The 17,029-nt window shown below is 44.8% G+C and overlaps 1 protein-coding gene across 2 annotated transcripts in view; it reads right to left on the bottom strand.

Moving 5' to 3' along the window:
- Positions 1 to 13,964, bottom strand: part of CREB3L2 (cAMP responsive element binding protein 3 like 2) — a 109,065-nt gene extending 95,101 nt beyond the window's left edge. Inside the window, exon 1 of one of the 2 annotated variants that reach the window (XM_045864206.3) lies at positions 13,435 to 13,964. In XM_045864206.3, the coding sequence (XP_045720162.1) occupies positions 13,435 to 13,536 (102 nt within the window). In that variant the 5' untranslated portion in view covers positions 13,537 to 13,964. Of the gene's footprint in view, positions 1 to 12,774; positions 12,954 to 13,434 lie in introns of those variants that run through there. The other variant, XM_064574918.1, reaches the window with a different exon arrangement.
- Between the last annotated feature and the right edge of the window lie 3,065 nt (positions 13,965 to 17,029).

The following is a 17,029-nucleotide window of genomic DNA, read 5'->3' as shown; positions in this document are numbered from 1 at the left end:
TTAAAAGCTCTCATCACAAGAAAAAGAATTTGTAACTATGTGAGGTGACAGGTGTTAATTAAACTTACTGTGGTGGTCGTTTTGAATATATACACGTATCACATCATTATGTTGCACGCCTTAAACTTACACAATACAACATTAGATGTCAATTATATCTCAATAAAACTGGAGAAAGTAAATACATACATACATACATATAATGAGGTCACACTAGAGGCTTTATTCTGTTTTTTTTTCCCTGACGTTTAGAACTCAGCAAGGGTTTTCTTCCTCCACATCCCTGAAATTACTGAAGTTAAAAAAAAAAAAAAATGGAGAACAGAGAACTAGTATCTCCTATGCAGTGGCCACACACCAGGCACAGAGAAAGACACATTATTCATATCATGTCACTCATCGTTGCTCATGGCCTTGTGAACTAGCCTCAGAAGGGTGTCCGAAGTAGGGAATGCTAGCACCAGACTAAGCCCAGAGCCACAGATTCAACTCAAGCAGCAAATATTTTATTGAACACTTGTGCTGTGCTCAGCACTGTTCTGGTAGCTTCCCAACCAGTGTGCCTATAAGGAGTGCCCCAAGCAGAGGATGGAGCTCACAGAGCCCCTGGGCTGTGAGCAGCCTCGCCCACTGCTTCCGTGCACCCCGCGGATAACATCATTGTCCGTGAGTGCCGGGCCAACAAGGCTTGGAAGCACTGAATAAATAATTGCTTGCTGGCGATAAGGGCTACGAAGTGCGTGCTGACTCCAAACCCCTGCCTTTTCTACCGAACCCCTGCCCCCAGTGGTTGAGCCATCAGCAGACATCAGGGCCTTCAGGATCCCACACGAGAGTGAGGAAGGGTGGGAATACGAAAGCTGAACAGAACATTCATCATGCTCAGTTACTCAACCATCCCACCTCTCAGCTGGGCCAGGCTTAATTTCAGTTTCCTCCTATAAGTGTGTATTTAAATCAGAAGGAAACACTGGTTTTCGACCCACCTCATGTTCCGAATATGTAAACACAGCTGAAACACCAAATGGCTTCCTGGCTGCTATTTTTCTGCTTCTCGTTCTCATCACACACAAAAATACCCACGTTCAAGATTGCTGGGGTTGGTGGGCACCTTCAGTTAAAACGCAATGCCCTGGAGGCCAGGGCAGGGAGCAGGTTTGTGTCCACCTGGGCTCGGTCATCCTCAGCCGGAGAGCCAGGCCTTGTCCAGCGGCTTCCATGACTGCCAAGAGCCCTGGAAGGAAAACTTGCAAATCCGGAGCAAAACCAGAAAAGCAACTCCTGGCCGGGCCTCATAAATGAATACCATCTCAGGCTAGGAAGTTAAAAGTCACAGCTACAAAGATGGGCTTTGGGCACTCTGGTTACAAAAAAATACGGTATTTCCCCCCATCAATCCCACCCTCCTTTCCAAAGGACAGCGTCCAGTGCCTACACCATTTGCAAATGGAAAACTGGGGGTGGGAGAAATACCACATTTTAACTTTTTAATTGTATTCTACTGAAATCTATAGGTCTGCTCCTAAATTGTTTGGAGTAGTTTTTATTAAAACTAAACAAAAAACTGCCTATACACACATATACACACACATTTAAGGCCCTTGTGGGCCAATTTGGCCTCTTGTTGGACTACAAAAGGAACCTTGTCTGTGACTAATTTTATTTATTTATTTTTATTTAAATTCCAATAGCCAACATATTAAAAAAAAAAAAAAGTTAAAATCAAAAGCTGCCACAGGTAACCCCAGCCTATGAATCCATATTCCAAAGTTCATAGCAGCGGGATGTCGACAGTGGGGTAGGTTGTGTGTGCGCAGGGAGGGCAGGGGTGTATAGGACTTCACTGTACATTCTAGTCCATTTTGCTGTAAACCTAAAGCTATTCTAAAAAATTAAATCTATTTTTTTTTTTTAAGTTTGTACACGTAGGTGCTTCCAGCGCATAAGACATTTCGTTCCTGAAATCATGGGATGAAAAAAATCATCTACATCCCGGTCAGCCAAGAGACCACTCAACCTACACTGCAGCTGAACTTCGGGGGTGGTTCCCAAACTTGGTGTCTCCCCCAGGTGGCTGAGAAGGACCGCCAGCTTCCTCCCTGGGCAGCAGGGGAAGTGGAATTCTCCTTCCTCCCCACCCCCTCTTCCTTTGGCCCTATGGTGCCGGCCCTCAGTCCTGGCTGCAGAGCGCCCCCTCCCATGCCTGTTCCTCGGGGCTGAGGGAGCTGGCAGCACAGCAGAGAACAAAGGTTGGAGCCGGCCTCAGCATGCAGGGGACACGTAGGGGGCCGGGGGAGGGCTGCAGGATGTCCCGCCAGAGTCCCCTTTGTAGGTCCCAACACCCAGGCACTGCGTGTAGCTGCACATTTTCTTTGAAGCTGCATCCTTTATTTGAATATTCCTTCCACTGGAAAACCCTCAGGCTCCTATTCTTATAACAAAACCATTGGTCCTCACCTGCCCCTATTATTATATCCTACAAAAATGGAGGCAATTAGCTTTTTTTCTTTTTCCCTATTGCATATTGTTGATGTATCTGTGATCAAACCCGTATTTGGCCATCAGTGGGTCTACCCAATAGTTTCTTCGTGGGGAGAGTCAGAAGAAATACAGAAAGGAAGGCTCAAACCTCACAGGCATGTGGCAAACCCCAACACTCATACAGGTGTCAGAGTCCAGAGGCCAGTCTTTTGCATGCCCCAAAGCCAGAAGTGGCACGTGTGTAAAGGGACACATGCACAAACTCCTGGTCGCCAACCAGAAGGACATCCAGGGACAGATGGACTCAGCCTGGAGAGGAGAATGAAGGAAGTACCCTCAGAAAAGGGCATGGGCACCGTGACAGTCTCCAAGGCCAATATTAAGGATTGCTTTCAGGTTTGTACAAAAACAAAGGAAAGAAAGAGGCCGCGTTGTCTGGATTACCCACCATGCCTCTTTACTCCTAGTTCCTGTCCGTCTGCCTTCGGCTCCTGCCGGGAAGCCAGGCCTCGGCTCCCGAAGCACAAGGCTGCGGAGTGTGCCATGGGCTCAGACCATGGGGAGGCCACTGTAACCCCAAGACATGGGTACTCTCCTGAGCCGACATGCATGTAGTGCTTGAAGCCAGGTGAAGTGCACACTCAGCCTTTATTTATATTAACCACTCTCTAGCAATGCTCTCTTCTCTTGGATCCTGTGATGGGATTTTCCTGGATTTTCTGCACATTTTCCTGTCGGTTCTTTCTGAGTCCCATCTGCAGATTCCTGGTCCCCGGCCAACACTTCTGGGGGCCCCAGGGCTCCATCCTTGGCCTTCCCCTCACTCTTCACTCTCACCTATCCTCCCTGGACCAGCTTCTGCAGGCTGTGGGCTTCACTGATCCCCACTAGACTTGCAGCATCTCCAGTCTACACCTCCAGACCAGACCTTTCTCCAAACTCCAAACCCAAGTTCTCAAATGCCTTTGAAGTAGAGCTCCTGGATGTTCCATGAACACATCAGACTCACTATGTGTGAAAATGAACTCATTATTTTCCCCACCAAACTCATTCCTCCTCTCAATTTCCCCTTTCAGATCACTTGAAGCATGGCCAACTCAGTCTGCCACTTCAGAAAACGGGAGGCCTCCCATTCCCCCTCCCATCCCCCAAGATCACCAAGTCTCCCAGTCTAGCTCTTAGCCCCTGCTTGATTCATGTGCTCCTCTCTGGCAGGTTCAAGGCCCTCACGGTGTCTTGTTCAACCTCATGGATGAAAAAGCCAGCCACAGATCATCTTGCCACCATTAATTTTACCCTCCAAGCCGTCCTTCATAACCACTAGGGTTTCCTTTCTAAAACACATTTTTGTTCCTGTCCCTCTCTTCTTAAAAGCCCTAACAGCCTCCCACTCCACTGCCCACAAAAGAACATCCAAATAGTTAAAAGGCATGCAGACCTTTTAGGATCTTATATCTCCCAACACCCCCCCAGAGTACTCTCAAAGTACATAAAACTATTTGGGATTTCTAGAATCAATCATGACATTGTACACATTCCAACTCTCTACTTGCTATTCCCACTGCCTAGAGAACTCCTATTTATACGTCAGGACCTGCTGTAAATATCACCTGCTCTGTGATGTGTTCCCAAACTCTTCATCTCCTTTGGAATTGTGATCCATCCTCTGTACTCCAGAGATACTTTGAATACAGCTCTAATGCAAAATGCACACCAGGTATTTAATGACTTGTTTATATAGCTTCCTTCCCACTCAACTAGGAGAGCTACAAGGTCAAGAATGTATATCCTCCTGCCTAGAACATGCACAGGTTTAGAAAAGCAGTTCATTAAGTTGCTCAAATTGGAGGAAGAACCAGCTATGAGAGATGTTTCCCCAGGATGCATGGACAGGAAGCCATGGGAAGGAAGGAGTTAATATTTCAACCTTTACAATGCTATGATTGGTAACCTTGGATTTGAATTTCTGTTTAACACAATTGGCCAGTGAGAAAGCAGCTTCATCACAAATCCTTATTTCCTCCAAGTTTTCTAAAAACATCACCCTATCAGTTTGAATCCTGCAGGCTCTTTCTCAGCCAAAAGGAATTTCCCTTTAAACAAAAACTATTCAGACATTTCCAAGATATGAAATGTTAAAAACCAGGATTTTCCACTCAGACAACTAGGAAACTGTTTGTGGATTTTTTTTCCCCAGACTCCTCTTATTTGCCAAGAAGTCTGAAGTGGATTTTTTTTGTTTGTTTCTGATGTTAAAAAAGTGTTTCCTACCTCTGTGCCTCTCTGTTTTTCCATTCTTTATTTTGTCTGGGTTTTACTGAAGCAAGGTCTTAAGTCAGGAAAGAGAGGCCACAGAGTGCAACACATCGGCCAACTGAGTTGCCTCAATGATATAAGCAACCAACTAAATCTTCTTGTTGGTATTTTAAATCATTTTTCAAAGCTGAGAGCCTTTCAAAGGGAGGAGCCTGATACCCAGAACAGAACTATGGGGTTAAAAGAAATTCTGGGGCCATGTGATACAAATGCAGTATTTTACAGCCAGATAAAGGGAGACCCAGAATGTCAAGTAACTTGCAACACAACGAGTTCACACAACAAAATGACTTACACTCCAAAGAAAAACTCTCTTCCAAGAGCCGCCATTGAAACTTCGAACAAGAGGCAGGCAGAGGAATGTGGGTGGCTCAGAGCGACCCATCTCAAGTCTTTAAAAAACTTCAAAGCTCTTCAGTAATGTCAGCACAGTTTAGGTAAATAAATTACTCCAGAACAGAGCAATTCAGAGGCAGGCAGTTCAACGTGAGGCAATTGCAACTGAGCTTGACAGTAGCCCTACACAACGGAAGAATATATGGCGCATGATTCTAAGAAGTTATGTCTGATTTTTGCATTGACCTTCCACGCAGTCCTAGAAAAGTTCAGACACACCACTCCGGAACACCACAAAGTGTTTCCCAAACCCAAAGAATAAGCACAAGCCCAGCCAAAACACAGCTTGCATCTGATGGGTGACACTGACTCAAAAGTGTCCCAGTGATGACCTGGGAGCCGTTCGTGGGTCTATACTGTAGGAGAGCTGAGTCAGTAAACATTCCCTGAGATAAATGAGATGCAGTGATAAAGGGGGTTCAAAGTTTCCCTTACTCCTTTTAGAGTGATGCAGCATGAAGACTCAAGGATTATCCAGTCAGAGCTTTTCCAGAGCGAATGAGGGCCCAAAAGAAGCTTCGGTCATACCAAAGAGCTCCCACTTTCCGTCAAGAGACAAATAATAGATACAAAGATCTGAGAACCAGCTGTATTGAAGGTGACACAGGAGCCCGGGGGAGCGTACAGAAAGGACACAAGGCCAAGTACCCAATGCTCACATTTAATACGTAGCAAGGAAGCCAGTGAAGAAGGAAAAGCTGAGCCCACCAGACCGTCATGGAAGCCAAAGCAAGAATGAGTATGAGATGACCTTGTATTCAATGCTGCCGACTTACTTCCATGAGGCCTAGCAGGTGAGGACAGAGAAAAGACTGGATGCAGCAGTTAGAGAGAAGTTGGAGGACCTTCTAGCAACAGTGGGAACCAGAACTGACAGGGTGCAGAAGTACGTGGAAAGGAAGGAAATGCAGGCAGTAGGTATTGACTACTTGTTTGAGAAAACCTGGCAGTAAACAGGAGAGAAAAAAAAAATGAGCAAGAGGGGGCAACAGCATCTGGCAAACATGTGTTCAAGGCAGAGACCTGTGTTTACAGCCGAAGGTAGAAGCTGGGGAGGGCAGGAAACGAGGATGTGTGAGAGAGACTAATAACAGGCCCCCGTGCTTCCTGAGTGATGTCAGACTCCCGAAGTTGGTGCATCTTTTCCCCAGAGAAAAGACAGTTAACTCAGGAGAGAGGGTGGAAAAGCGTGTCTATGATGGGCCAAGCAGTGACATGTAAGGGAACTTGCCCAAGGTCACTAGAGAACCAGGGGTCCTTGACGCCGAATCTGCCTGACTCCAAAGCCCACCCTTTCCACCATGCTGCCCTCCACTCCACACTGGTGGAGACCGGGGTTCGACTGTTCGAAATTCACCCACACTCCCACCTTGTTCTCTATAAACTAAACAAGAAAAGATATTGACACTGAATTACGCTGGTCGCTTTCACACTAAATTTTCAGATTTCCAGAAGCATTTACAAGAATTCAGAGTTTAAAAAATATATTAACAAAAGAGGTCGAGGCCAGCAAGCTTATCCATTCTCCAAGACTGCCTCACTCCACTTAATTAGGCATCAAGCAATTATTTTGTATCTCTGAGCATCCTGCACTTGGCTAAGCATCATGGGAATACAGAAAGCCAAAGTCATGTCCCCTGTCCTCAAGGAGCTTGTGTTTCAGCTGAGCAAATGCTGTACTGATCTAGGCCCCAGATTCTCGGTAGATAAAATCGGTAGATAAAACAGGCTAATGCGTCCTATGTGCCTCGCAGATGACCTATAGGATTCGATTACAGGGAAAATCGAGGTCACTTAGAACTTCAGTTGAAAGAGACAGAGAGCATATGATGAGCAGGAAGGGAGAGGAACAGGTTCAAAGTTGACCCAAAGATCGTGGGTCTCATCATTTTCTTTCAATCCTGACTCTGCACCGACAGGGAACATGAACACTCCCCTCTTCCATAAAATTACTCACTTGGACAATTCAGACATCTGACAGCTGTGGGCTCAAAACCCTACTAAATGCCCCACCAAGGCCTAAGGCCATTTGCCCCAAGACAGCAAACAGGTCAGAGCCATGCCAGGCTGAGGCAGGCAGCTCAAGATGCCAGCAGGCACACACGGGCTTATCCATATGTGAATGGCCATAGGCAACTGAAAAACACAGCTTCTTTGAAAACTGACATTCAGCTTTCCACCTGCTGATCTGAGATTGTGTGGACCTCGAAGGAAACAAGTCATTCTTTTCTCGCATGATAAGCACGATTACAGGCTTAGTGAGTTACCTCCGGCCCCAATATCTGACCCTGATACAGACAGGTCAGATAATATAGTTAATTCTACATTTCCTAGTCAGTGGGTTGGGACACCGCACCACACCCTCCCTGATAGCCTTTGTGTGCATTTCCGAGGCCAGTTCTGTCTCTAGTCTTCCTTCACTGGGCGCTATTAGAACAGCTAAGTAACACTCTTAGAGTTTTGCAAGTGGCACAGGACTTGGGTTGATCTTTTGCTTCCAAGGCTAATTATTGTGGATTTTAAAACATTTTCCATTTGCTAGCCCATCTCTGTGAGGAAAACAGCCATTGGTCAAACAAACACACTACAGAAAGGACTGCCAACTTGGACTATTTTTCTGATGATCATTACAATCATGCTGATTGAGCCACCAATAGCTCAATCCCCAAATGATTAATCTGAGCCAATCATGTAAATCCCTTTCCAGCCATTGGTTTTAAAATGGTCAACTGACCCAATCCTTGCGGAGGAAGCTCAAAGAGAAATGAGCTGGTGGGCTTCTGAAAAAAGTTTCTTCCATCCTAAAAAGAGACACAGGAAGATTCAACCTCTCTTTTTCTTCTGGATATTTTTTTTCAAAGATTTTATTTATTTATTTGACAGAGAGAGAGACAGCAGAGACAGAGAGAGAGGGAACACAAGCAGAGGGAGTGGGAGAGGGAGAAGCAGGCTCCCCGCAGAGCAGGGAGCCTGATGTGGGACTCGATCCCAGGACACTGGGATCATGACCTGAGCCGAAGGCAGACGCTTAACGACCAAGCCACCCAGGCGCCCCCCTTTCCTCTGGATATTGTCATTTTGAATCCAACACCCGAAACTCATCTGGGAATGAGCTGTCTTCCGGTTGCATCCAACCCAAAGATGAAACCTGCACATAGATGGATGGCATTTAGAGGAGTTGCTGAGGGTACCTGGGTGGCTCAGTCAGGGCCTGCTCTGTGGAGAGCCTGCTTCTCCCTCTCCTACTCCCCCTGCTTGCTTTCTCTCTCTCTCTCTCTTTCTCTGTCAAAAGTAAATTTTTAAAAGATTTTATTTATTTATTTATTTATTTATTTATTTATTTGACAGAGAGAGCACAAGCAGGGGGAGTGGCAGGAGAGGAGAAGGGAGAGGGAGAAGTAGGCTCCCCGCTAAGCAGGGAGCCCCATGCGGGGCTTGATCCCAGGACCCTGGAATCATGACCTGAGCTGAAGGTAGACCTTAACCGACTGAGCCACCCAGGCGCCCCAGTAAATAAAACGTTTAAAAAAATAGATAGATAGATAGATAGATAGATAGATAGATAGATAGATGATAGAGGAGTTGCCAAATCAGTCAAACAAGGAGCTATACTTCTAGGCCTCTTACGACATGACATAATAGTTCACTTATTGTATAAAAAGTCTGAATCAGTTTCACTTACAGCTGCAAACATTATAATTTAATTCAATTATTAATCTAGAGGCAATGCCTCATTTCTTGCAAGAGCAACTTCTCATCAAACCACCCTGCTTCCATAGAACATTATTATTTGGGGGTTTTTCAAGAAAGAGGGCAAGTACAAAACTCAGTACTGCCCTCTCATCTTTCAGAGCTGTGCCTGAGTCTACCTTCCCCCAACCTGTGTTATCACCATGAGAACAATTTCAGAGACAAAAATATAATAGGTCAAAGAAATTTCACCAAGCCATTGAAAATCCTTTAGATCACAGATAAATTAGCAACACAGGTACCTGGCTGCCTTATGAATAAGGGCCACATATATGGAATAGAATAGTGAGCACTCCCTCCACTCCCCTACAACCAATAGGTATTGCCTTAAGTTCTCCATCTAGAGATTCACCCTTTTGAGCTGAAGTAATTACTGTTAAATATAAATGCCCGTTTAGGGGTCACAGGTTTAGCCTTACTAACATTTAAATATTCAGTGTAAGCTCACCAAATCTTTCATGAGAGCAAAATTTAGGATGGGGAGTTAGAAAGGGAATACTATTACAGTGAGTACTTGGGGCCCAAGAAGGGAGGAAAACATGAAAACAAAGGTCAAGAAAGGTGAAGTGAGGGCCTTGAAGACAAAGTGTATTTGCTTTTCAATTCTCCTACTAGAACTCATTACTCATCCTTCAGTTTGTAGAGATCAGGTGACAAGTAATGATCTTCTCAAGCCAGGAGGGGCCCAGGTTCCCCCTGAGAACCTGGCCAGGGCCAACAACAGGAGCTGTCTCCAAGGTGGAATATCGACCCAAAGGCTTCAGTATCCCGTTGGAGACACACGAGTCGCTGGGCCAGCCAGGAGGAAGGAGGAAGCCAGGAATCTCACCAGCCTGTGAAATTAGCCAACTTCACCCCAGCATCAGGGATAGATGTGGAAGCCAGATGACCTTTGCATCCGGATACTAGGCAGGTTGAACATCCCCTTAACTCTCTACCTTCCACTGTCTGGAATTGGTCATTTCACTTTAAGCACCAACTAGATATAAAATTTTAGTGCATAACCACTAAATAACCTTACAAAGTATTGGATTCATATGAATAACATTGAAAAAAAGCAGAACGTCTGTCATTATCTTTGTGAAGACTTCGCAGTTCCTACTGTAGAGTTTTTTTTTTACAGAGAATAAAATCATTGTGGGGCGCCCGAATGGCTCAGTCGTTAAGCGTCTGCCTTCGGCTCGGGTCGTGATCCCGGGATCCTGGGATCGAGCCCCACATTGGGCTCCCTGCTCAGTGGGGAGCCTGCTTCTCCCTCTCCCACTCCCCCTGCTTGTGTTCCCTCTCTCGCTATCTCTCTGTCAAATAAATAAAATCTTTAAAAAAATAAATCATTGCAAAAATTGAAAAAAAATTCCTATTTTCCAGATCGTTAAACTGAGATATAAGAAAGTTACCACGATCATAAAGTTTATCAGACCCAAACTCACGGTTAATCCTCCATCCTTAGAGCCCCTTTCCACCAAGCACTCCTGCTTCCTCCTCTCTTCACCCAAGGCCTCAACTGACTTAGGAAGTGTTGAGCTTTAATGGAACACTAGATCCCCCCTTCCCCTAGACAGACTCAGGCTAAAATTACTTCTAGTCCAGTGTTACATGGTGCCTTTAAACTTTAATTTTACATTTTCTAAATACATTCAAGAGGTAAAAATTAGAACAGTACAAAAGGGATAGTATATAAATAACTCCCTCACCCCTGCTCCCTCTCTGACCTCCAATCCCCAGGTTCCCTTGCCAGAAACAATGATCCATTTCTTGAGCATCCTTCTGAATATGAATTGTGTATATATAAGTAGATAAAATGCATAGCCTGTTTTGCTCTTTAAATTACAAAATCCCACAATGAATTCCCAGAAATGTAATTTGCATAGAATCTTAGAGGAACACAACATATGTCTTAGAAATGCCCAACATCCAGGCAGGTTTGGGGTAAGGAACAAGGTTTCTCACAATGATTTCAAACCAGAAAAGAGACATACTCCGCATTTTTAGATCCACCACCTTTTCTAAACCCACTTTTAGCCTGTACATACTCCAGAAACAACAGCGTTCATAAAAGTACTACTCACTGATTTAAAATCATATATTGTCATCTGTATAGAAACTATTTTTTAAGCTTCAAGAGGAAGCCCAAAGGTCTCATAAGTCAGGACCTAATGAGCAAATGCATATTCATTCTATCCACATATTTCATTATTTTGTAGACTTCTATCCTGTCCCCTCTAAGCCTTTGTCCTTCTGAACCAAGAAGTCTTCTTCACAACTAACCAAATGAGAAAAACATTGCTCCTGATGGTTCACAGAAGTCACGAGAGACGGTACAATCCCAGCTTCAGGCAATCTGAAACTTCTATGTTTTTAAAACCAGGCAGGTGACAGGTTTTGCTAAAACAGGGCATTAGCAATCATGCATGTGGTAACTAAATCCCTATTTAGACCCGGAGGTCAGGCTATTCCACATTTTGGACGAATAGCAATAATAACCAGCTCTGCAACTGGATACCCAACAGAGTTCAAGAAACAGATGGGAAAGTTATCTATTTTCAAATCTCTGCCAAACTCCCCTTAGTTTAGAAGGAATATAATCCAGTCGTCTGTGCTACTAAATCCAATACCTCTTTCAACACTAATTTATATACACAGTGTGTTGGCAACTACTTGTAGCAATGATGAGGTGGCATTTTATATGAGTGAGCTTCCCAGAGGAGAGACACACCCCTAAGTGGTAGACATAAAAGTCGTTAAAAAAAAAATAAAGTTAGAAGAAAAATAATCACACATCACTGCTTCATCACAATAACAGAAAAACTGAGCCGTTAATACCAAAAGGAATGGAAGGTCTCTACCCCTGAAACTGTGCATAAAGATCTTCACTAGAGCCAGCCCAAACTGTTCTGTCTGCACTTAATGTCATAGTCACAGGTAGCATCTCAAATCCTAGTCCATGACCTCACAAATGCAAGTCACAAATGCAAGAAAGGGAATGTGTATGCCTGTGCATAATTCATGCCACCAGCTGAAAGACAACCCCAAAGCTGTGGTATTACAGCGGCTGGGTGAGCCATTTTCACAGTATGTTTAAGAACAAAAGAGAAGAACTGCCCCCCACCCATACACACAAATGGTTAAAATGCAGCCAATGTCAGTAGAAACACCTGGAGCACCCAATTACCAGAAGATATTTGAGGACCAATGTGCTCTAAGTTCTGTACTGACAACAGGAAGCACATCTGGGCCCTCAGTCCAAATGCAGCCCACGTGGTCTCCTCAGGGAAAGCCTCAGTAAGCAAAACCCAGATCGCACTACACATCTGGCTTTTGCCCCAGCATGAACTACCACTCCCTCTCCACCGGGCACTCTGCATTTTTTCAACAAGCCATTCTCAGCCATCACAAGTGCCTTGGTGGGAATCACAGGGAGGCCCTCATCCCTTTTCCCAAAATAACGTCAACCAGAGGCAAAGGCCAAGGAGGTGGAGCCTGCAGGCCATTTTGCAAAAGTTTCAAATATCCTGGCACTGACCCCCTTAAAAAAATCATGAAAGGCAAACAGGCAAGCTTCTCGTTTTCTCATTAGTGTTCTCTCTCTCACACACACACTCTCTCTCTCATTACAAACTCCTGCATTTATAAGAAACAAAAAAACAGATCTCACATAAAATCATATTAACATTGCTGGCTGTTGTAAACAGAATTTCATTTTGCAAATTTAATACCCAAAATTTGAAATTGAAACTTTTAAAAGAAATGTGCAGTATTCCTGTTACAGTTCAATCCCCAACGAGGTCCCGGAGGCATAAGACTGAACAAAGAACTGGTGAGCCGTCCCACCTTCTCCGAAGCTTTTCTGAAATATGGAACTGCCTCAGATTTTCCATACTCTGCTGATCTTTCCTCTGAAGAAAGAGGAAGCAGATTTCTTGGCTGTACAGTTAAAGAAACCAAATAACGTAGTCTCTCTCCTAATATCAAAGGGGCTTTTCCAAAACACACACACACACGCACGCGTGCGCACCCACACACACGTGTACTTCCTGAAATATAAACAAAAGAGAGAGAGAATATGACAACGAAGGAAAGAAAATGCCACTTTGTTTAGTTTTTTAAAACCTTCCCACAAAATCAGTAGCAAACTCAACAGTGGCATATTTTTCCCCACCATCTCCCCTTATTCCCCACCATCTCCCACTTCTGCTTTACAGTACTGACAGCAAGAGCAAATGATATTGCAGGTGTGAAAACGACTCGGGAAAAGAGTATAAATTGCCAAAGAAATAGAAACTGTCATTACTGTTACCGAAACTTCAAAAGGGCCAGTGGCCCACATTTATCTGTTCGGATCGAAAAACCACACCTCTCCCTAGATCCTCACTCCGGGCATGCCTGCCTCTTCCCAAATCTTCCTTCCCAGGTCCCTGTCCCTAGCGGTTCCTTTAATGACAATACTCCCCCCTTGCAAGCCGCCCCTTTCCCGCCCCGCCGAGTCCTCACCGTGTGGTACATAAGAGCCTCGGTTTCCCCGGGCTCTGACAGCTCGCTCAGCTTGCGGTCCCACTGCAGGACGCTCTGCTCCCCGCTCTCCAGCACCTCCATGCTGGTCCGAGGGACGCTGGGCCGAGGATGCTGAGGGCAGGAGGGGAGCGGGCAGAGCCGCCTCGGAGGTTAAGGTCCGGCTCCGCGGGGTGTGTGCGCGTGTGTGCGTGTGTGCGCGTGTGCTGAAGCTTATGCACTTAGAAAGGAAAAACGTTCTCTGCTCTGCCCGAGGGAGAACTGCCAACTCCCGTCCGGTGTCCTCGGAAGTCTGAGAACTGCCGGGAGAGACAGGCTGTCCAGGGATCTGGCTGAAGGCTGGGGGCGGGGGGGCGGTTAAAGCAGGGCGCGCATCCAAAATGAAGGCAGGAGATCTGCTCTCATCCCAAGAAAATCCCTTCGCAGTAAGCCCACTTTCCACTACCGCTCCAGACACAAACTTTGTGACTTCCCAGGGCTCCTCAGTTCTGCTCCAGGACCCACCTATGACTCCACCTCCCTCTAGGGCAGTGACCAATCGGATACTCACTTCGCCCTCCCTATCCAATCAAAAGTCTGGCTTTCCGCCCCGTCCCGCCCGGAAAGGCTGGGCAGCGGGAAGTCTCCGCCCAGCCTTTGGAATGTGGGCGGGGAGCGCCTTTGTCGTCACCGGGGAACTCCTTCTGCCAGAGCGCAACCAGCCACCGCTCTCTGAGGCAGCGGACCAATGGAGTGCTTGAGTCTGGGAGTGATGGACTGGAAGCATGACCAATGATAAAAGGGCGCCTGGGAGGAACAGCCAATCAAATAGCGACAAGAATACATTTCATAAAGAAGGGAGGGTGAATTCGGTCCCTTCGCTTAGAATCCGCAAAAGTTAGCGCGAGCTTCTGGAAGGGAGGGGAGCCGCTTTGTGGGCGGATTTATATACTGTATTAAATATTATATATTTATATATGGTCTTAATATTTTCTTAATGTAGATTAGCTCATTTGAGTTTCGAGATTTTTTTAAAAAATGAGTTACATATTCACAAATATAAATATTCCCCATTGTGTGTGAATTTGTATTAGCACAGTTCTGGCAAATTGTCAGTTTGTTCCTCACATTTTTCGCCCTAGTTTGGCTATGCTCCTCTCCTGACATGTTTTTTTTTTATCACCTTTTTTTTTTCTTTCAGTTCACTCTACAGACACTTGATAAAAGCCAATGGCTGGCTTTTCCAGGTCCTAAAGAGCTGTGAGTTAAGACCTTGAATTCAGGGACACCAGGTGGCTCAGTCAGTTAAGCGTCTGCCTTCGGCTCAGGTCACGATTCCAGGGTCCTGAGATGGAGTCCTGCATCAGACTCGCTGCTCAGTGGGAAATCTGCTTCTCCCTCTGCCCCTTTCCCCTCGTTCTCTCTCTCTCTCTCTGATAAATAAAATCGTTAGGGGAATTAAAAAAAAAAAGACCTTGAACTCACAGAACTTATATCTCCATGGAGGAGTCAGGCAATAAACAGATAAAGAAATAAAGGCATAATGCAAACCTTTTTTTTAAAGATTTTATTTATTTGAGAAAGAGAGCACGCAGTGGGGGAGGAGCAGAGGGAGAAGGACAAGCAGACTCCATACTGAGCCCAGAGCCCCACAAGAGGCTCCATCCCATGACCCCGAGATCATGACCTGAGCTGAAATCAAGTCAATAAATAAAGGCATGATGTAATTTCAGAAAGTGGTAACTGGTATAAAGAAAAATAAAAGCAGGTAAGACTATGGGGCAGTTCCATGCTATTTTAGACAGCAGTCAGGGAAGCTCTTTCTGGGAAAGTGACATTTGAGCAGGGACCTGAATGAAATGAGGTTTGGGGAAGAGCTGGTGTTTTGCTGACTGACAGGGAGGCCCATTTGGCTGCAGCAAGACTTGCCAGGCAGTGAGTGATGGGAGAGGAGGCCTGAGAGATGGGCAGGGGGACCAGATCACCAGCCTGCGTAGATTAGGGAAGAGAGAGCCTATTCTAAAGTATTTTCCCCAACACTGTGATTTTTTTCCCTTTTTAGACTCCTCCTTTAAGGGAAACAAAGTCATTGAAAATATAATTTGCTCATTTTGTTTTTGGCCTTTTTAATTACTTCGCTCATTTTAAATATAAAGGAGTCTGCCAATTGTCTCTAAAAGTTTCTTTCAATGGCACATTCAGATATTAAGTATTACTTCCTCTCCTTTGCAAGTATTTCTTGGTGAGTGGGGTCAGTCAAAGGTCTTGGGACTCTGTGTTGTCTTTAAGCAGCAGATTGTCATGTGAACTATTCCATTTGTCTGGTCCTATCTCCTGGGACTTTTGAGAATATTTTAATATTTGAGTAGAAATTCCAGTTTATGGGCATGTACCTTCTTTGTGTAATAGGTTTGTCATTTTTCTCTTGGTCCTTGATTTTCATTTTTCAATCTGCTACCTCCTTCACCACATCTTTTTAGCATAACCCTCACGTAAGTTAGAAACATGTACATCCCCCTTAATGTTGGGATACAAACCTTTATCTATCAAACATTTCTGCTTTTGACAAAGTCAGCCCCTAGTTATGCCCCATGTGGTAGGCAGCTTCGAAGATGGCTCTAACTATTCTGCTTCTTGGTATTTATACCCTTGTGTAACTCCCTAACCTTCAGTGTGGGCTGGACTTCCTTCAAACACATAGAATATGTCAAAAGTAATGAGCTTTCAAGAAAGATTCCGGCTCCTCACTTGCTTGACCTCTCTTCCTCTCCTGCTTGCTTACTCCAAGGAAAACCAGCCACCAGGTTGTGAGCTGCCCTATTGAGAAGCCCACATAGCAAGGAACTGAGGAAGATGTCCAGCCAATAACCAGCAAGGAACTGAATCCCTCAGTCCAACAACCCTTGAGCAACCACATCCTGCTAATAACCATGTGAGTGACTCTGGGAGCAGATTCCTCCCCCCAACCCCAGGCTGAACCTGAAGATAACTATAACGTTATCAGAGACCCTGAACCAGAGGACTCAGCTAAGCTGCATCCAGATTCCCAACCCACAGACTAAAGGTAATACATGTAAGTTGTTTTAAGCCACTAAATCTTTTCTTCATAAAATAAGTCATATAATAGTTGGAACCCTAAAATGTTTGATGAAATTTACCTGTACTCCAAAAACAGTCACAATCCCTAATGGTGAGTTTTTTCATCCTCCTTTGTTTCATGTTTCCTTCTTCCATTCAGCGTACACAAGACTTCGCACTGGCTCATTTCTTGTTCTACACTTGAGTCTAGCAAGTCTACACTTGAGTCTTGTCCCTTTCCCTCTCATTCTTAGGACTTAGCAAGTGCGTTGGCTTTTTTTTTTCCAGCTTCTCTGTCATCCTTAAAAAGCAGCAGCACTTACTCCCCTGTCTTTTTTCTTTTCTCCTTTTTTTTTTTTTGAGATATAATTGACATATAACATTACATTAGTTTCAGGTGTACAACATAACGACTCAATATTTGTATATATTGCAAAAAGATCACCACAATTCCGGCTATAATCAACATGATGTATGTTACATTCCCAGGACTTATTTATTTTATAACTGAGGAGTTTAT

The sequence above is a fragment of the Mirounga angustirostris genome, unplaced genomic scaffold (genome assembly GCF_029215605.1).
Source record: "Mirounga angustirostris isolate CCGP_5_RB_7025 unplaced genomic scaffold, mMirAng1.0.hap1 SCAF_12, whole genome shotgun sequence".
NCBI classification, from domain to species: domain Eukaryota; kingdom Metazoa; phylum Chordata; class Mammalia; order Carnivora; family Phocidae; genus Mirounga; species Mirounga angustirostris.
The sequence above is the reverse complement of the archived record's forward strand: the minus strand, read 5'-3'. Positions and strand labels throughout refer to the sequence as shown.